Below are 20,503 nucleotides of genomic sequence, written 5' to 3'. Positions count from 1 at the left end.
GGGACGCAACTCGCGTGCATTCGTTGTTTTAAAAACACCGCAATCAACAAAAACCTGAACAGCCATCAGCGACAAAACCTCCCCAAAACGACGCGGTCCTGTCTTAACGATAGAGGGGCGCTATGAAAGGCCGGATGCTGCTATCTAGAGCTTGAATCAAGAACTGCAGCATGTATTCCAGATGCTTTTTATTCATCCCAATATCAGTATCATCGCATTTATGCCTTAGAGGAAAAAAAAAAAAGGACAGAAATAAAAACAAAACCAATACGCAACATTTTTTGGGCCGTTTATTTATTTATTAGGTCCTCAAGACCTTCTTAAAAACATTTTTTGCGGAATACGTCAAGAGGGCAGAAAGTGGACTCCGTACATTGTATTTCAGACGTGTAGAACAGCGGTGTGAGAGGTATGTCGCAGCAGGGTCTGGGTTGTGACAGTCAGTGGAAGCACGGTGAGCACTCCTCAGTCCCTTCTGTTCCCGTGCTGTTTAACGAAAATCTTGGGTGCTGTCCATCCCTCCGGAGGGTTCCTCAGTCCAGCCCGTGTCCAAATCCTCTTCAAATCCTTCTCAAAAAGCTTCTGTACAAGACAAAGACACACACACATACACGCACACCCACACACAGTTATCATGATGCCAACGCCAACTTTTAAAATCTAGAGCACACATAATTATACGGCTTGATACGTACTGTAGCTTTACAATAAATCCTCCAAGAGTTTTGCCACATTTAATTCCATTCTTATCAAACCTACGAATTGTATCAGAGTATAACTTATGCAGCTTTCGTTAGGGAGGCAGCATGGTAGAAAACAGGTAATCACGGCAGAAATTAACCAAATTTGTCACGGTGTTAAAAAAAAAAAAGAGTTCACAATATGACAGCTCTTTGCCGGAGGAGGGGAAACACTCACCTGCTTCTTCCTCCCCCTTCCCTCAAGCACCCTCCTTTTTAGAAACTTTGTCCGTTTCTGCAATTTCTTGTATTTATGTCGGTTCATCTTGCGCCGCCTGATCTCCAGAACATTTTTGCAGCCAAGGGGTGTTGCCGAGCCCTCTCCGTCCTCCAAAAGAGGGACAGAGAAGGGAGGCAGCACCTTTTCCTCCAGCAGCTCAACTTCTTCCTGAGGCTGTGGAGACTCCAGAAACGGAGGGAGAGAGTACCGCAGGGAGAGCCAGCTCTCTAGGGGGCTCACTGACAGGTTGCGGGGGACAAGAGCCTCGTCCAGCTCGGGCTCAAGTTGGACCCATCGAGGAGGCGGTCTGTTGTCCGCAGCGGTGGAGTAGCTTCTCAGTGTCACATTTAAAGAGGAGTCACGGACGGGAAAGGCAGTTTGTACAGCTCCGCTCAAGATTCGACCGCGATTTTGAAATGTGCCTACGAACACAGAAGAGCGCAGCATGTCAGCTTGGTCAATACAGCCACAATGAGCAACTGTCCCCAATCCCAAATATTTGAAGCACTTTGGTGAAACTCACTAGTAGCTCCACGCAGCAGGTTCAGACGAGGTGCAACTCTTGAGATGAACATGATCAATTCGATGGTTATTTGGGTACCGTCATCAGGAAGGACTTGGCAGATCAGTCGTCCTGCCGACGTGGTAGACAAAAAGGGAAAGATTAGACATGGCTCCACCACGCCAAGCTGTATTCATTTCAGTGGCGGGGGGCAGCGGGGATGTCTAGCATTAACCCGGCCCAAGCCAAACCCACGCCCCTGCCCAGGTTGTTCTCATGTAAACAGTGGCTCATCAGCGTGAACCTAGCTCACGCTATCGTCCGCAACGGGGCTTCATTCATTTCACGGCGTTGAGCGGGAACGTCACTCCTAAATACGCCACTACTCTGTCCGCTGCATATTGGCGAGTTTAACTACACACACAAGTGAATGAATGCGCAAACCTGCACGTTATAGTCAAAGAAAACAGCACGTTATACAACCTCTGACGGGCTCAGCGCGTCTTCAATGTGACTCTGGGTGACCACTTCCGGTTTGTGTAACGTGAATATATGACGCTTCCGGTTTCACAGGCTTCTCGAGTCCACTGTAAGTCTGTCCAATGTCCGTCAAAAGAAATAGAGAAATAGAGAAATAGAGAAATAGAGAAATAGATAAATAGGTAAATAGGTAAATAGGTAAATAGGTAAATAGATAAATAGATAAATAGGTAAATGGATAAATAGATAAATAGGTAAATAGGTAAATAGGTAAATAGGTAAATAGGTAAATAGATAAATAGATAAATAGGTAAATAGATAAATAGGTAAATAGATGAATAGGTAAATAGATAGATAGGTAAATAGGTAAATAGATAAATAGATAAATAGGTAAATAGATAAATAGGTAAATAGATAAATAGATAAATAGATAAATAGGTAAATAGATAAATAGGTAAATAGATGAATAGGTAAATAGATAGATAGATATGTAAATAGGTAAATAGATAAATAGATAAATAGGTAAATAGATAAATAGGTAAATAGATAAATAGATAAATAGATAAATAGGTATGTAGATAAATAGGTATGTAGATAAATAGGTAAATAGATAAATAGATGAATAGGTAAATAGATAAATAGGTAAATAGATAAATAGATAAATAGATAAATAGGTAAATAGATAAATAGGTAAATAGATAAATAAATAAATAGATAAATAAATAAATAAATAAATAAATAAATAACAGCAATAATAATAAATATGATTATGCATGGGAAATGATGGATACATTCAAATGTCCCTCAAAATGATTATTGTAAATGTTTGGCATGTGGAACTTCAGGCATTTGTTTAATTCCCTTCTATGTTAAGCACTTTAAGGGTAAGGGTATTCTTATCTGTCGCAATCATTTTTATATTATAATAATTATTATTACTGTTATTACTATTCTTCACAGGACAGGTAATATTTACTGATTAATAGTAATAATTCATTTGAAAGAATATTACACATGTCCATCCTAGTTCACTCTGCACATCTCATTCAAATAAATGTTCTCTCGCATTTCATTGAAATAATGAAGCTGTACATTCTTGAGCCGTTTATTGTCATTGCTTTTTTACTTATTTTGCTTTTACTGTTGGGTTGCTTATTGTGTGTATAATATACATACAATAATTATATTGTGAATTAAGCGTACAGCCTCCTACTATACAGTATGTACTTTTCCCCATTGAGCTGCTGCAACGCCTGAATTTCCCCTAAGGAGCTCAATAAAGGGCATCTTATCTTATAATCCCCTTCATTCAAAGGGTTTTTGTGTAGGAAATTAAACCCAAATGCAAGTTAACCAAAACGAATACGATAAGAAGGCAATGTCTAATAGTTGTACACAATTAAAAGTCAAATACAAATTCAAGAAAGACTTCACTTTATTATACAGTATATATATATATATATATATATATATATATATATATATACATACACACAAACACACACACACACACACACACACACACACTGTATTTGTGTGTATCGCCCCCTACATTTACGTCTCATGTTTTTCTTGTATACTTATGACATATCTGTATGTCACACTTATAATGCCAAATTCACACCCCTAGAGGGAGGTAGACTGAAGAAAATGGGCCAACTTTCCATGCGTGTATACAGTATAGTGTATTTTGTGGGAAAGGGGGTTTAAAAAGTGCTTTTCACACTAGCAGAATTTGACTCATTATAAAATAACTATTTCATATAAAGCATTTTATATCACGATATTAATGGAATTGGTGCAAGAAACTGCGTATACTGTCTGGATGAGTGCACACACAGGAAGCGAACATCATCGTTTGTAAAATCATTTTATTCCTCAACTTTTTATCTTTCAAAATCATATTGAAAGATAAGGGCACAGGCATTATAGGACAATACAATTGAAAAACTGGCAGTATTTATTTTATATAGAATTGGATATGTAATAATGATTAGGTGTTTGTATTATCAAATCAAAAATAAATAAGTAATTCCTGTATTTTGTCTGTATACATATATATATTGATCTATGGCAAAATGTTTTTGAAGTATTTTAGTGTTCTGACTTTAAATGCATCTTATTAAAAACAAATACCAATCCAATTATTTCAATAACCAGATTTAAATGAATTTATTTAAATGCTTAATTTCCTGAAAGAAATGAAGAACTCTGGAATGGTAAGGGATTAACAGATGACAGATTTCTGATAAATTGCTGAGAAACATACTGTATGTACATAAAATACTTCAATATAACTATTTAGTATGTCAGTATGATCACAGAGATTCAGCATAACATGGTTACATAACAAATCATGCCTCATCTAAAAAAAAAAAAAAAATCCAAAAGAGAAAGACTGAAAACACAATGTACAGAGGTTGGTCCCCACAGCCACTGATGACATGGATAAACCAGGCGATAATCAATATTTCCATTCCATATGGCCACTTCGTACACAAAACGTGCCATGTAATAACCACTGTGGATTATCGTGATAAAATGCTTTACAGGTGCATGGCAAAGATATTTTCATATTTTTCTGAATTTCAATGGTACGTAAAATCTCTGTTGAATATAAATATATGAATCAGTTTTGCAATACACCTGATACTGCTGTCCAATTACTGCTCTTGTAGGTCATGTTTATTCATGAGGAGCGAGGTAACACAAATCTTAGGAAACAATAAACTCTTTAGGTTTTAAGGCCATGTCACGTCTTTTATGATACATTTCTTTCACTTTCATCTCTGTAGCATGTTTAACGTTTTGAGACTTGGCTCGAAGCAAACACGGTACAGTCCCTTTCTAGAAGGTGTTTGCTTTAGCTTTATGGTACAGTTGTTAAGACGACATGATGAAGGTAACGCTAGTCGACAAATTACAATCACTGATCCTGAATCAAACGTACTACCACACTTAATAGTATAGAACATAACAACTATAAATCACAATGAACACTTTTTCCTTCACGCAAGTTTAATCTTGAGTATTTGGTATTTTCTTATTCAAAAAAAGTCTCATTTCTTAGCTAAAGTTTTCATTGCTCTGGAAAATAGATGCTTCCAGGCTTTTTAGTCACCAGCCATGTAGCAGCAAAAGTCCTTTTTTACAAACTCTGATAAGAGTTCAATGGCACTGTCTTTACCCTGTGTACACAGCACATCTAGGCCTCGACGACACAAAGCAAACATCTTGGAACAAATAAACAATTTACCTTGCAAATAAAAAGTGTGCTCTTAAGAAAAAGGGCATGCCAAACGAAGAAGAAACCAGGCAACAGACGCGTGAACGGGTTGGTGGAAAGAAACAACACTGTGCAAAACCTGGCCCCACTTCGCCTCCTCCTGTCCGGGCTCCACCGGGCCTCGCAGGGCCCCCTGGCTCGGAGCGCCGCAGCCTCACTGACCGACAGGTGGGACAGGCTCCGCGTCCTCCTTCCTGGTCATGGCAAACGCCCGCCCTCGTCTCATTGCTCGGGAGGATTGTGACTTATGGAAATGCTTTGAGAGGGGGAGAGTCTCAGTTAAAAAGGACGAATTTGAAGGGCAACCACAATGTTGTCGCACTTTTATTTTTTAGGTATTGAGGATAAAAGCTGCACTGTGCAATGCTAAAAAACTTAAGTGACATTAATAATTGATTGTTCCTATCAAATACAATTTATTACAATCCACCATGGGTTCTGTTGCCTGTGTATATAATATATTTATAGTCTGCACCAACCTTGGCTATCTATCTATCCATCTATCTCTACATAGTAAGTGTGCCACACCCTGTGAGGATGCATAGCAGCGGCAGCTAACCTGTAGATGAAGATCCAGTAACCAGGCGGATGGGGGGGTTAACAGTTCTGTACCCAGAGATGCACACAGAGGGAGGGAAAACAAAAACAACAAAAAAAAGCATCAGGAATAAGAACGTAAAGGAATCAACGCAGCACTGCGTGACAGTGCGGCAGCCGCATCGCGGTACCAATTCTATGCACTCACAAGGATGAAGACCAGCGTATGCCGGTCCTTTGTATCGACCGTTACATAAGATCTACCCTAAAATGATCCCATGTTTCTACAGCAGCATCTACCCTACTGGGAGAAAACTCTGTGAATGGGCATGAAACCCAGTGAATTGAAACACACTTCTAGGCAGCTGGACTCACCGATGAGGACTGATGGTCGTGCGGTCGTTCCAGCTTGATACGAATCTCTGCCCCTTTGCCCCCCTCACTCTTGCCGGGACCTGCACGACAAAGCCCATAATATTTAGATGTTTGTTGGTTGAGCTGATAGTTTTAGCAACGTTTAATGGTGTCCATCTAGGAAACCCCGAGCCACAGGAGGCAAAGAGTTTAGGTTTGACTCTATTTGGGTCGTTGATACAGACAGATAAATACATGTCTTCCATTCTCCTGTTGACTATACCAACTTACTGTCATTCCCAAACACGGCCAATCGTTGAAGAGGAAGACCTCTAAGGTCAAACTTTCACAACACCTTTTGGTTACGCTTCATAAAGAGAGCGGGATGTAAATGCAATTTGTGTGCCCGCTCTTCTTGCAGAAGGTTCCATCCTGCTTTCTCTCTCAACCAACCCTAGAACATTTTCAATGTTTTGAAAGGTGAAATACTCCTTTTTGGAGATCAGCGCTCCTGGAACGGGTCGTTTTCTATGACCGGCTCGTCAGCATTTTCCGACAGGGTTATGCACCCTGGTCTTTCAGGCGAAATGACAATCCATCTAACTGCGGCCGTTCCCTCCGGCCTCTGAACCTGCCGAGGTTTACCTGGGGAGCTGCCTCGGCTGGTAATGCTGGTGCTGCTCATGCTCTCCTCCAGCCACGTGCTGTAGGTAAAGGAGTCTCTTTTGTGTGGTGTCCCCGCAGAGGACAGGCTCTCCTGCAGTTCCCAAACAATAATTTTCTCATGTCATACACTGGTTTCAAACCAAACTTTTTAATCACGTACTGTATGTAAATCGTTTACATATTAACTGTTCCAACAAAAACCTTATCGTTTTATGCTTGGCTCTCTGACACAAAAGGTTTTGAGAATGTGGTATCAACACTTGCAACACTTCAGTATCAATTACCTAAAGTTGATACCATAATAGCAGTGAATTTCGATACTCGTGAACTCTCACACACACACACACACACACACACACACAAAACACACAGCGCTCACCATGCCTGTGTCATAGTCCTCCATGGCCTCCGTCTCGTTCTCCTCGACCACGCTGGCGAAGCTGCTGGCGTTGGAGGAGGAGCGGGAGAGGTCGTGGCCCTCGGGGATGGACGGGGCCCTGTCAGTGAGATAAGAACTACACCCTCAGTCTCCCACACCACCACACTCGATCTTATCCTACATGTCGATTTTATGAACAATATCCCCACTCCCGTACACACCTGTTCTTGGTGGTGGTGGTCAGGACCTCAGGGGAGCTCTGATTGGATGAGTTTTCCGATTTGGGGTCCTGGGAGGCGTGGCCACTGTCGGGGGTCTTCTGGGTGTTTGGAGAACACTCTCGACAGCTGGAAACGCGGCGGGGCAGTTGAAGAGGATGTTGAATAAAGAGATAAAGTGTGGAAAAAACAACATGTAAGGAGAAACTCTATTGAGCCTCGGGATATTCACGTTATCTCACCTCTTCTCTTGAACTTCTTGGATGTTCTCGATGCCGATTGCGCTGCTGCGCCTGGAACTGAAGGGGCCGGACTTCTTCCTGGTCGGGCTTTTTCCCGGGATGATCAAAGACTACCGAGGAGAGAGAAAGTCGGTGTCAGAGTTACAATAATTCTATATGAGCTTTTAAAATTGACTGTAAGAGGATGCAGATTTGTTTTGGCTGGTGGTTATCAACCCATCGCATTTATTTATAATTGAATTGGATTGATTTGTAAATGACTCAATGCGGTTCAACCGGTTGACAAAATAATTTGGTTCTGTTCCTGTTCTTTTAACATCTCAGTAGTGTTTTCAGCCTTTTTCCACCGCAAAATAAAGAGGGATGCAGAGCAACTGCGCCGCCTTCCAGGTGCGACAAGAAAATAAGTCAAATATGCACCCGACGTCTTAATGTTGTGCTCCAGCGCTGCTCTTTCAGTCGAGCAAAATGGGAGATGAAGGATGGATTCTCAGAGCCTGAGGGCTAACCAATAGAATCTGCTCTCCTGAACAGAGGCTTTGTTCATTCAATCTCCCATTTTAAGCTCTCAAAATAAGGACTTGAAAAGAGCTTTATATAACATGGCTTTTACGATAAGTTCAGAGAATAATCTTTAACTATTTATCATGGGGAGGCGGGGGGGGTCATTAATAATCATAAAAAACTTTAAACAAATAGAGAATTAAGCACAGAAGAATTAAGATATAGAATGGTCTGCTACATAAACACACTACAGATAGTACAGAGAGAAAAAAAGGGTTTGGTGCAAAGAATTGTTTTTTTTTTGTAAAGCATTAAGGTTCAAATGACTTGTATGTGTAATTACAGGCCGGGCATCACAGAGCAGATTACACATTCATTATTGGAATACTTCCTCTTTGATGGCTGCTCTATGTAGAAGTCACAAGGTTTAGCGTGGTTAAATCCTTTGTTTAATGCAAAACAATGTAGAAGAAAGTCCCGCAGAGTCTTAAAAGTATTTATATGCGCCGCTGGGCACTCGCAGTACACACTGCTGTGATTGAACGTGTGCCCTGAAATTCCAGCGCGAGAGAAATGTTTTGTAAGGATGATGCAGCAAGGAAATGCAAGGAACAAAGGGATAAACATCAGGGAGGAGAAGTTAGAATTGGACATGAACCTCTTCTACTGTTCCTATCCCTATGGCACTGCCTCGGCGTCCGTATTTACTGGGGCTTTTGCCTGGGACAAGCAATGACTGAGGCACACAGAGAGAGGATGGGAGAGAGAGAGAGAGAGAGAGAGAGAGAGAGAGAGAGAGAGAGAGAGAGAGAGAATGTCAGAGAATAAGAAAGGGGGGAGAGAGAAAATATAAACCACCATGAGATTCCATGCATTTATGTTGGTAAAATACAAAGCACAAAGCACAGAGCCGGAAAATACAAGCACATTGTCAGACACTTTTGGTGCCGTGGGAGCGACACAGCAGCTGAATGAGACGGAGCGATGGTGAGACTGTTAGGAGCCACAGGCCTGCGGGGAAGAGAGTGAAGAAGAGCAACAGCAGAGGAGGACACAAGTTATACGTGAGGTCCTGATACTGCAACACCCTCGGACGGCTATGCACAAAAATCAAGCTTCATTGAAATCCACAAGCAGCTTGGTTAATTGTTATCGACATTTTGAATGTTGATTTAAAGAATTATTATTTTATACGGTATAAAATATGGATTCTGACTCCAGTCATCATCAAAAATGTAATCATCACCAAGATAAAACAATTCAGGGGGACAAAAGAACAATATAGCACATGTCATTCCATAGATACTGAGAAGGAAACACGAAAGCATCCTCCCAAGACCCAAAAATAAAAACATGAAATTATCATTTGTTCATGGCGTTAATAAAATATTTTGTAAACAATGCAGCAGAATAGCTAAGCAAAGTTTCAAATGGCATGCGCATACACAGGCTCACACAGGCTCACACATACAGACACACACACACACACACACACACACACACACACACACACGCAGGAATCAATTCACATTCAACATATTGCAAAAGCTTATTCCAAACCAGCCCAGATGCTTCGGTTTTGCAGTTTCTGAATCAATAGTTAGAAGTTATTCGATGTTAGAAGCTGCTTTGGTCTTGTTAGGAAATACAAGTTCCAATCTCCAACAAATATTCAAGTCAGTGCTACATTTTTCAGTGTCCAGTGTCACTATTTTGTGCGAGTCCGGCTGTGTGATGCTTCATTCCCGCTCTGTGAGAGGTTAGTGCAGTGGGCAGGCATGTGAGTGAGGGCGAAAAGGGGACAAAAGATATTTACTGTTTATATATATATATATATATATAAGTTACCAGCGAGGCTTGCCTCACCCTGCACCACCGCTGCGGTGCTGTACTTACTATCCCTGGGAATTTGGGGCTCTCTGCGTGGTTGTGGTTAAAGCTGCTGCTGAGGCTAGTGGAGACTGTGTGTGGCTTCTTGAAAGTGAGACCCATGGCATCCATAGACTGGCTTCTGCTGCGGATCGCTCGCTACAGAGAGAGACGAGGAGGAGGAGGAGGAGGAGACACATTGAGACCACGCGGACTACGAGGGGTCGTCTCCAGGTGAGCCCTTAACACTGACCGCTACGGGAGAGAGAGCTCACTGCGCTAACACTAATCCTGACAGACACTGCGGGTGCCGGGCCGCGCAGGAGTGTGGAGGCGGAGTTCTCTGCTGCGCTTGTAGCACCCAGAGGCGAAGAGTCAGATGAGTCAATAAATGTCTGGGTGGGTGGTAGAAGAAAAGAAAGGAAATAAGACAGGCCAAGTGGCTCGCAGATGTCTGCCCTCCTAAACTTTAAACACAACAAGCAGGCTTGAACAAAATGAACCTCTCTGCAGTAGGATGTACAGTCGGACAGATGGAAAGACAGAGAGAGGGGGGCTACCACTCTGTCTAGATCCGCATGGGAAGATGGAGGAATGATGCGCTGAAGTGACTACGGTAGCTTGACAATGGAAGATATGCAGAGAACAAGGCAATGTGACTCATCACGGAAGCACCAGGGAGAGAAGCCAAAATGTTAATTCCCACAGGATAGAAGCAGCAGAAGCCTCCTCGCACAGACTGACAAAACACTTACAGCCCATTAGCCTGAGCAGAAAGGATAACCCTGAAACACCGCCAGAAAAAGGAACCCACTTCCACAGCCAGAGAGAAAATACAAGTTAGTTATTAGAAAGCTGGACAGCCTAAAACTGGGGCGAGATGATATCAATTATGTAAATATGTCTTTCTTTCATTTGTACAATAAGTACTTTCCTAGTTTTTCAATTAAACTCAGTTATATTGTCTTGTGAGTCTTACAATACCAGTTAAAACAGCAATGAATTCATCTTGAATGGTAGCAGAATGTATTCTTACTCTTCTCTAATTGGTGACATGTTGAAATCCATTCCCATTCATTATATTGTATATACAGCGTGCTTGTTGCTTCCAACAGCCTTCAGGGTGAAGTGCTTTGCAGTTACCTTAAAGGACTCAAAGAAGCCCCCTCCACCTCCACTCCCGTTTTCCAATTTCTCATCTTCTCCTCCGACACCCATCATTGCCTGGCTGTTCACATGCAGCTCCTCATGCAGGGTTTCTAGCAAAGCCGACCGCGTTCGCTCCTGCAAAACACACACGGTTGTAATGCGATGCACATGGCTCTGTGATTACCGCCAAAAATAATTTCAATGACTCACTTCTAATTTGGCAAATTTCTCAGCTTTGTAGCAGGCATACTCAGCATTTATGAGCTTAGTGAAGAGGAATTCATGGAATTCAGGACCCTGAAAAGAGAAGAATTAGCGTGAGTCATACAAAACCTAGTTACAACCAAGGAGAAGGATGCTCGAGAACGACGTGCAAATTGTTACTCATCTTACTTTTCTAAAGATAGCTGGGTCAGGGAGAGCCGGGCCAAAGAACGGTACATCATCCCGTGCCGTCACCGACACCTATCACAAAGGAGCGTCGAGAGTCATAAGTGGTTTTATTCTTCGGCTTATGACAGGGAGTGAAGACTCGCGAGGGCAGTGGGTCACCTTGTAGAGGACATTGTCCGTACAGGCGTTTACAACTTGGACCACCACGTAGGCGTGGAGAAAGTTGGACGCGATCATGTCCGGCACGAACGGAGTGTTTTCCTCTTGGAAGACGACGGCCACGATGTCGTTCCCTATGTGCCTCTTCCTCTGCAGCTGCAGCACAACAAGAGCGACGTGACAAATCACAAAGGATGTAATTAACCATCTATGAATAGAACCGTGTTCTGTAAAACTGTTAACAACTGCTAATGCCAAATGTTACTGCCTCTGCCTTTTCCCTGTAATTCTGCACTGTTTATGCTCCTATCTGCACTGGTTTCCTTCTTTGTGTGCGCTGTGAGCAGCCACCAGATGGCGTGCTCTTCCTTTCATAGCAGCCTAATCAGCCCATCAGTCAGAGATCCACAGGTGGCGATGTGTTACACCTGCTACAACCCAGGGAGAGCTTTGATAATGCGTGATATGTGTTTGGAGTCACCCTGATACCAAGTTTTCACACGGTATTGTTTGTGTGACAGAATGTGGGAAGGCGAAGCAGAAAAAAACAATGTCTCATGTTTTCCAGAGGAGAACAGCGCTTCAAGTTACGCACGCGTAACACTACAGCCTGTGCCATGGGCCACAGCAGTGTCTAATTGGCGTATAATTTAACTTTCAAACGTTCATCAAAGCTGTTCATTCATTCATGAATGGAGTGTTTTTCAACAAGTTGCATGTGAGAGGACAATAGCCGGACTATTTGCAAAGCTGCAGATGTCACATAGATATAAATATATTAATATATGGAGATGTGGCATGCTTGTGTTGGTACAGTACCTGTTGTGTGTCCCCCTCGGTGTAAGGTAGCTTGGTGGACACGTGGAACATGACCTCTTTGCTGCGGTAGTTGCTGTAGACAGACTCTGAACCTGTCTGTCCATGCGTCACATCTAATCCTCCACGGAACCTACGAGCAGAGAGAACCGTGTCCGGTACAAGACTCATTCACAAAGCTGCTCGGAATATGAGGCGAATATTGCAGTGCGGTTTAATCTCAACAAGGCAGATGTCCTCACCCCTTGAAGTCATGGAGCTCGATCTTCTCTCCCAGAAATTCCAGGAATTCGACAAAGGCAGGACTCTCCTCGTTGTTGCAGAACAGCTCTTCCTCTGAGGTCTGCAACGACAAAGGTTTCTTGTTCACATCACAGCATCAAGGAAATAGCTTCTAGCAGAAGCAGCAGCTACCACAGAAAGGAAATCAAAAGCAAACAAGAATGGCTACAAAATTGGCTTGCCCTACACTGGAAATACAGTACATTACATTAAGCAGACGCTTTTATCCAAAGCGACTTACAATTATTCAAACACCGACGGACGCAGCCATCAGGGGTCTAAGTGTCTTGCTCAAGGACACTACAGCATGCTAGCAGGAGGAGCCTGGGATCGAAACAGCAACCTTTAGAATACTAGATGACCAGCTCTACCTCCTGAGCTACTGTCCCGCCAACATATGGCAGTACATATATAGAGAAGAAATAATAGTGCACTCTGTGATCTGCGATAGGGAATTTTGAGGTTGAATTGACATGTGAGTGTGTATAATGTACAGTCCTACTGGCTCCTTTTACTGCAACAGAAACACAGTAAGGGCTCATTCAAAATGTAATGCGACTCATTTGGGCTGTAACGGATCAAGCATGGAGATGTCGACTCGCTGAGGTCCCCACTCGAAGGCACAAGGATCCTTAACTGAGCATACAACTGCTCCTCTGCTGCCCACACAATAAACAATAGGGTCGTGATTGTCATAGAAAATGAGGGGGGATAATGAAAAGAGCCCAAGTGACTGGAAATAAAATAGAATGGAGACCGACTGACGGTTCTCGAGGAGATGCAGCTTTCCGGATGTGTTTGTGAATCTAAGAATAATCCTCAGTTTCCTTTTTTTTTTTTTTAAACCTGTACTCTCAGCTCTACTGCTCACCTGTCCAAATGTTTGATAGACCACCCCGAACTTGAAATTGTTACTTATTACGTGTTCATCAAAGGTGACGATGAGTCTTGAAGCCTGCAGAGAAATCACAGCATTAAAAACGTGAACCAGTAGATTTGTAAAAGATAATGAATATTAGATTGAAAAAAATTGAAATATTAGGATAAATTTCATGATCTCATGACCAATGAGGAGTTCGGGCCTACTTTGGGATAAAGGACGGGGTAAAAACGGTCCAAGTTGACCTCTTCACAGACGAGCTTGAGTCGAAAAAAGAGCACAGAGCACGTCAAACCGTCTCTTAAAACAGCAACATCAGTTGATATATAACCTGAAGATGGACTGATGAGGTCCACGTCCTATCTCATGTGTTTCTGGCAGAGCCTTCCTCACCTTGGCCATTTGGATGACGTTTGGGAACTCTGTCAGACACGATATGGGGATCACGTCATGATAGGTTTTCAGCTTTGTCCTGACAAGACATACAAAAAGAAAACTATATAACTGTAGCCACTTTCCCACATGGAATCCGTAACATTGCTGGATAAAAAATAGCCGGCAAAGGCGGTAGGTAGTTATTCCCACATTGGCATCCTTCACGGAAAAGAGTCTGTTCCCACATAGATGACTGTTACGGATACATTATGTCACGCTAGGGCGAAAGGTGTCTAATATCATGCGAGACTAGGCAACAGAATCAGTTTGGTTTTTAGACCAGCGCTTCCGTCACCGGACACAATAACCCTAAACCCAATGTTATTATGAGTGTGATCATTTTCAACCTGTCCTACACTCTCTGCCTCCGGAGAAGGAATGTTCTCCGCCCATTCTACCCCTCCCTGTCTGCTTGCTTTCTCTGGCTCCGCGCAAGCAAAGCACGTGTGCCTGATTCCACCGCACCGCAATCCTAACTCTAAAAGACACGTCTCGTGTACGAGTGGCATTTAAAAAAATAAAAATAATAACATTTAAGAATATAAAGACCCGTCTCCGTAGAGCCCAGATGTGTATTAGTTTCTCGCCTTTGCAGCCGAGCTCCACGGTTGGAACTCGCCATTTTTCCAAAAGTTTTTTTTTTCTTCCTGAAAACAAATCATTTTTAAAATATTTGTATGAAATAAATAGTCGTAAAAAAACACTATTTGTGCTTGTGGTGTGGGGGTGGTGTTGTTTGAGCAGCCACAACTGTCTGGGGTCTAGGTATTTGGGCCCAGGATCAGTGTGACTGTTTGCCTGTTGCTCGTTACATTAATCAACGAGAAACAGGTAAAACCTCCATCCCCCCCGCACACAGGAGAGGAGCCCTTGTCATAACACGTCTTCCATCTGCTCCGGACCTGTTCCACCTAGCCCCCTCGCTACAATAAACTGGTTTGGTTTCAACTCCATTGCCAATGGTTCTGTGCCGCAGGGCCCGGAAAACGTCACTTAAGTGGCGTGCCACAGGGACTCCATCCCTACTTTATGGAAATGTTACTACTTCCATTTCCATACACTTCCATTAACAGCCGTTCTGGCAATTTGCCAGAAGTTATGCTAGGTTGAGAGTGGGGAAATTTACAGAAGGACTTTGACGGAACATCGAGACCGGATCCCTTTCTCACATGATGCCAATATGAAACATTGCCAGAAGATTTACTGCTTTCAGTGCAAGTGGGAAAGGGGCTTCTGATTGCCAAAGATCATGATGTAACATTTCCTAAAACCTGTCATATGGGAAGGAGATCATCCAGTGCGGATCGCCACAAAACCAGACGCCCCCCCCCCCCAACCTTCTGATTTCCCTCACTTCACCCGTCCCTGCCCACTTGCTGGCCTAAATAGTCCATCTGTTACCCGGCTATAGTCTGACAGCACTGCAGACACTTTCTCTGGCTTTATTACTCTGATGATGAGACTACTGCAGGCGTGATGCGATCCAGGTCAACAGGGCGGCTTGGAGTGCGTTTTCATCCAGATGCCAAATGGATCTTGAAAAACCCATTATCGTCTCTTCATCATTTCGGATTCAGATTTTACCACGATGGGATCTGAATCTTGGTATAATATCACATAAAAGTCAGAGGCAGGTGGAATTTAGGGAGTTCAGGTGGGAAGTACTGTGTATTCCAGTGCTACCTCAGCATCAGACGGAGATGCTCCTGGTCGCCGATCACATCGTACTTTAGAGAGAAGACCAGATGTCCCAGGGCACCGTCCACTGAATAGTAGTTAAAATGTTCCTGTGACACAGGGCAAAGACGCGGCATTAAGCGGGAGGCTTATATTTCAGATTAAGCACACAAAAACACTACAGTATCCAATTACTTAATCCATTTGCCATACAAGTAGCTTACCCATCTCCGCGCCTTTCCTGCTAATCTACACGCACATCAAATTTGTTCATATTAAGCTGGTGTAAAACCAGGTGGCAAAGCATAATACATCTTTATTAGTAACAGTGTCTGCAGCGCCGAATGCTGAGGCTGCTCCCTGTTATTGGGTTACTCTGCCAGGATTCAAATATCGCTTGTTAATTTTCAATACTATAATGAGCACAAAGTGAAATTGATTGTAAAACATTCCATGAGAATAATGAGGCGCATTAAGGCAACAGCTGATTATAACCCCTGTGTGTGTGTGTGTGTGTGTGTGTGTGTGTGTGTGTGTGTGTGTGTGTGTGTGTGTGTGTGTGTGTGTGTGTGTGTCACTGTGAGCATCTTCATCCTTTAACAACAAGAAAAACATGGTGGCAAACTAATCTTTACAGCTCAACAAACTCATGACCACATCGATATGCTAAATTTAGAGGCATTACTGCGCTATTTATGCCATACAAATTCCAAGTGATGAATACATATCCTTTGTAGATGGTTCGCTGATAGGATCTGACCTTTCCCAGGAAGTGCTTGCGGTAGAGCTTGGCCGTGGTGTTGGACTCCAGCTTGATGCGGGCGTCAGGAGAGAGTGGCTGCAGCTGCTCTGGGCTGGCTGCGTTGCTCAGATCGTGGTTGGTCCCTTCGATCCAGTAACCTCCAAACTGGGGCAGCAGGATGAGGGGGAAGGGACTTATCCGGCCCAACACCTGTTGCAACATGAAGTACAAAGGCAGTCAAAAATCAAGACATAGGTAAATGATAAGGTCCACATGGACACGCAGAGGCAAAAACAAGAGTTAAGTCTCATTGTCCTACCTCATGGACACTGGGGTAGGGAATGTAGTCCTCCTCGGTCTAAAGAATGGAGAGGAAAAAAAATGCCTCAGTAAAGAGTTAAACCCTAAAACACCATAGGAAAATGTGAATCATTCTACTTAAACAGTTCTTTATGAGTTTATTGCCATTTTCATGTCTCCATAATAGGAAAATAACTAATATACTGTAATTCTACACCAGGCATTGACAATTATTTGTTATCCTTTATCTCTATCCTTGAATAATTGTTAATCAAGGCAGAGAGTGAAAAGACTGTCTTAAGTTCAGATGGGGATTCATACTTTGAGTGGAGGAGGAAAGGTGCATCTCTGCTCCTCCATCCTGTTACCCTATGAGAGAGAGAGAGAGAGAGAGAGAGAGAGAGAGAGAGAGAGAGAGAGACAGACAGACAGACAGACAGCCAGACAGAGAGAGAGAGAGAGAGAGAGAGAGAGAAAGAGAGAGAGAGAGAGAGAGAGAGAGAGAGAGAGAGAGAGAAAGGTTAATGCATGTTCACCAAGAACACATGACTCCCAACATCTGCATTCCAAGCTTCTGTCAACATCTATCAACAGCTATCCTTCCACTCATTAACGAATAGAAGTGCATCAGACGCACGGAGCATCACGCCCTGTATGTGACCACAACACGAGCGACTGGGAGAAAATGATTAGTCTCAATACATCACAAAAAAAAAAAAACGATGCAAGAGATTATAAGCAGTCAATACAGCAAAGACAAAGAGAGAAAGGTGGAGAAAGCTCCAGAATGCGGCAGATACAGAGAGTGCATAGGGGGGGTAATTAAAGCATGTTAAAGAGCATCCGACTGGGAGGGACTGGGAGGAACTGAAAGGGCCATTGGTGCCAGAGAGAGAGGGAAACAGCATTATAAGACCCCCGGGATTGTGCCACTTAAAAGATTCAGCCCTTAAGTGGCACTGCTAGCCCGAGATGCCTAGGTATTGCGATGTGTGTATGAGAGTGTGTGGAACAGTATGTGTATACTTTATGTACGTCTGTCTGGAAGGAAGACAGAAAGGGATATATAATGCGAAGAGATGGACAAAAAAGAGAGGATGTTGATGTTGTTTTATCTTGTTCTTATAGTTATTATCATAAACTATACAATGTGTTGGTGGTTAGTGGTCAGTCAGAGTTTTTTCTAAAGTGAGGACAGCAGTTAAAAAACAAATTGAGTTCAGCATCCTTTACATGGACAGAGCGGAAGACAAGCCATCGACTAGCTTCGGGAAAAGACGTTACAGCTGGTTAGTTGGCAGCCTTGCTTGGTGAACTCAGCTTGGATACTGAGAAGTTAACAAAATACACGCATCCCCTTACCTGCACCTTCTCAATCATTTCGAATAAATCTGTTGTCTGGAGAGGAGGGAAAGTAACATGAAGTGGATATTAAACTTCCAATTGCATCAGGTTCCTTTGTTTTTGAACACTGTCATAAAACATATTTACATAGTTGAAGGGTGAGTCTGCCAGGGCTCGATGGGACTGCACCATCCCGATATCAATCTGTCACATATTTGTTTTACACAATATGCTCACAGCACGTCCATTGTCAGCAACACCGTGGAATGCTTGTTCCCATCTGACAGTCTGAAATTCCTCCCTGAAAATACTCCCATGTTTAGATTTGGTTGATTTCTTTCTTATTTAAATTCTGTTTTTATTCAGGGTTTTTTTTAACAGCGATCAAGAATATAATAAATTTTGCATATCGCGTCATTTGCGGTGTCACTTCTCGCGTGTGTTTTTGTGACAAAACGTAGTTTGGAAACCCGACAGACTCTTCAGGGATTCTTCCTGGTGAAACATCTTGTAATGTGTGACCCCCTGTCACCGATCAGCCATGTAGTGTGCAAACCACAAGACTGCAAGATTCCCGATCACAAGACAGAAAGTTGTGGAGTGTAGTGTTAACAGTAGTAAGACATCGGTTCACATGACACCATTACAGAACATTGCCAGTAGATTTAAGGCTTTCAATGCAGACGGCAAAGAAGCTTAACATCAGTGCTGTTGCTATTCTAAAGATTGGACACATATAAACATGGCTGACGTGGTCGTGATGAATAAAGAGACTAGAATAGGATTCATCCAAAGTCAATCTTTTACCTTTTTCCACGCTTGCATGACCTTCATTGCCGGAAGAGTTCAAAAAGCTCTCCCACAGTCAGCCAACCCTGCATCCTTTTCCCAGCGACACTATTTCCCTTGCTCTCACATTAGCACTTGGCTAACATTCAACAAATTAAAATGCAGGGATACCTGGTGAATCGTGGGAATGTCGCTCTGCAATCGGAGCCGAAAGGCACGTCCATTAAGCTCTGAAAGTCAAATGACATGTGCACAGGGCGACGTTGACTGAGCCTTCTAGTGTGAGTTTGAGTTAAGTTCACCACCATGTGCAAACAACAGTCTGCTTCAAACCCTAAAGGTAAACAACTCCGGTTTCAACAACACGACGAGCGAGGAGATTAGCGACAAGACACTATACAGTGCATACTTACTCAGCTATAACAGAGAGTCACATGGAGCCTAAACACTAACACACATTAATCAAACTGTAAACGTATCAAACAGCCACTTCATTGATTTTTCCTTTTCTACTACAATTTCCACCTCCGGCAATGGGAGGTTCACTATCTGGGGAAAAACTGGCACACGTTTGTTTGGCTATCGAATGCCTGTGCAATATCTGGATCACGCGGGCTGTGACTCTAACCTCAATTTTAAGTGACAAGGGTCCAAGTCTAATGCTGCCTAATCCTCTGTCAGTTCACCAGCTAGTCATGGCGTCTAAACGGTCGAGCCTTTAGGTCACGCTACTTACAGAGCTGGACTTCCCCCGCTGTCGCTCTGTCACAAGTAGGTAACCAAACACGTAGGCAACAATGGATATTAGCCATTTTGAAATAAAGTGCCCTAACTGCATGGTACATTTCAACTGGTTCCAATGTCTTCTATCAGAATGGCATATTGTTTATTTGTGTATATTTAGTGTGACCTAGTATCAAATGACGGTGAAAGTTCCACAAGGTCTACTGTTCTAATACTGTGTGCAAGACTATCAGCAAGATCTGCAGGCATGTGTGTGAGGGTGTGTGTATGTGTGTCTGTGTGTGTGTGTGTGTGTGTGTGTGTGTGTGTGTGTGTGTGTGTGTGTGTGTGTGTGTGTGTGTGTGTGTGTGTGTGTGTGTGTGTGTGTGTGTGGATGTGTGTGTGTGTGTGTGTGTGTGTTTGAGTGTCTGTGTGTGTGTGTTCATGTTGAAAGTTCATGCCTAAAACAAAGGTTTTGTCTACAAATATGAATTTGGTTCTTAACCTAGAGACTAGACTCTTAATGGTGCCCTTAAGGGAGCGACTGAAAGCACTGCTGAGATAGAGGGGTTGTTATGTACGAGCACAGATTTAAGAACAAGACAGTACAGACAGAGAAAGAGAAAAGGAAGACTGAGATAGAGATCAGACACAGATACTTCACCCCAAAGACATAAAACGAGACAAAATGGCTGAAGCAGGGAAGATGAGGAGAGCAGCCGTGCAGGTGTTATCAGCAGAGTTAACTGGCTTTGTCATTAAAATAAAAAGCACAACTTCATTTTCTGAAACGCGTGTCTTGACTGTATGGTACAAC

At 42.9% G+C, this 20,503-nt stretch overlaps 3 protein-coding genes across 5 annotated transcripts in view; 1 reads left to right on the top strand and 2 right to left on the bottom strand.

Moving 5' to 3' along the window:
- Positions 1-20,503, top strand: part of LOC307240981 (protein phosphatase 1 regulatory subunit 3A) — a 354,017-nt gene that overhangs the window by 216,251 nt on the left and 117,263 nt on the right. The window lies entirely within an intron of this gene.
- Positions 244-1,995, bottom strand: aurkaip1 (aurora kinase A interacting protein 1). Of its 2 annotated transcripts, none has more exons than XM_080015934.1 (4): positions 1,907-1,950; positions 1,484-1,594; positions 919-1,382; positions 244-582 (listed from the first exon to the last, which is right to left on the bottom strand). In XM_080015934.1, the coding sequence occupies exons 2-4, from the start codon at positions 1,533-1,535 to the stop codon at positions 466-468; spliced, it is 633 nt and encodes a 210-aa protein (XP_079872060.1). In that variant the 5' UTR covers positions 1,536-1,594; positions 1,907-1,950; the 3' UTR covers positions 244-465. The 2 variants fall into 2 exon arrangements, with proteins under 2 accessions (XP_079872060.1, XP_079872059.1); XM_080015933.1 differs by having other exon boundaries at positions 245-582; positions 1,946-1,995.
- rap1gapa (RAP1 GTPase activating protein a) overlaps positions 5,345-20,503 on the bottom strand; it is a gene marked incomplete at its 5' end in the record, with an annotated part of 35,871 nt that continues 20,712 nt past the window's right edge. Inside the window, 23 exons of the mRNA XM_080015879.1 lie at positions 5,345-5,484; positions 5,788-5,834; positions 6,141-6,220; positions 6,765-6,876; positions 7,165-7,282; positions 7,386-7,511; positions 7,625-7,734; positions 8,787-8,864; positions 10,025-10,156; positions 11,141-11,281; positions 11,357-11,443; positions 11,540-11,611; positions 11,699-11,854; positions 12,518-12,647; positions 12,757-12,857; positions 13,668-13,751; positions 13,883-13,936; positions 14,070-14,148; positions 15,795-15,898; positions 16,549-16,740; positions 16,850-16,888; positions 17,152-17,199; positions 18,193-18,228. Coding sequence (XP_079872005.1) covers positions 5,826-5,834; positions 6,141-6,220; positions 6,765-6,876; positions 7,165-7,282; positions 7,386-7,511; positions 7,625-7,734; positions 8,787-8,864; positions 10,025-10,156; positions 11,141-11,281; positions 11,357-11,443; positions 11,540-11,611; positions 11,699-11,854; positions 12,518-12,647; positions 12,757-12,857; positions 13,668-13,751; positions 13,883-13,936; positions 14,070-14,148; positions 15,795-15,898; positions 16,549-16,740; positions 16,850-16,888; positions 17,152-17,199; positions 18,193-18,228 — 2,088 coding nt within the window. The 3' untranslated portion in view covers positions 5,345-5,484; positions 5,788-5,825. The remainder of the gene's footprint in view (positions 5,485-5,787; positions 5,835-6,140; positions 6,221-6,764; positions 6,877-7,164; positions 7,283-7,385; positions 7,512-7,624; positions 7,735-8,786; positions 8,865-10,024; positions 10,157-11,140; positions 11,282-11,356; positions 11,444-11,539; positions 11,612-11,698; positions 11,855-12,517; positions 12,648-12,756; positions 12,858-13,667; positions 13,752-13,882; positions 13,937-14,069; positions 14,149-15,794; positions 15,899-16,548; positions 16,741-16,849; positions 16,889-17,151; positions 17,200-18,192; positions 18,229-20,503) is intronic.

The sequence above is a fragment of the Zeus faber genome (assembly GCF_960531495.2).
Source record: "Zeus faber genome assembly, chromosome: 15".
NCBI classification, from domain to species: Eukaryota; Metazoa; Chordata; class Actinopteri; order Zeiformes; family Zeidae; genus Zeus; species Zeus faber.
The sequence above is the reverse complement of the archived record's forward strand: the minus strand, read 5'-3'. Positions and strand labels throughout refer to the sequence as shown.

Coding starts and splice junctions, on each gene's coding strand:
- aurkaip1 (XM_080015933.1), bottom strand. CDS start 1,535: ATGTTCATCTCAAGAGTTGCACCTCGTCTGAACCTGCTGCGTGGAGCT. Junction 1,383..1,483: donor CCTGCTGCGTGGAGCTACTA/GTGAGTTTCACC, acceptor CTGTGTTCGTAG/GCACATTTCAAAATCGCGGT. Junction 583..918: donor GAAGGGGGAGGAAGAAGCAG/GTGAGTGTTTCC, acceptor TGTCTTGTACAG/AAGCTTTTTGAGAAGGATTT.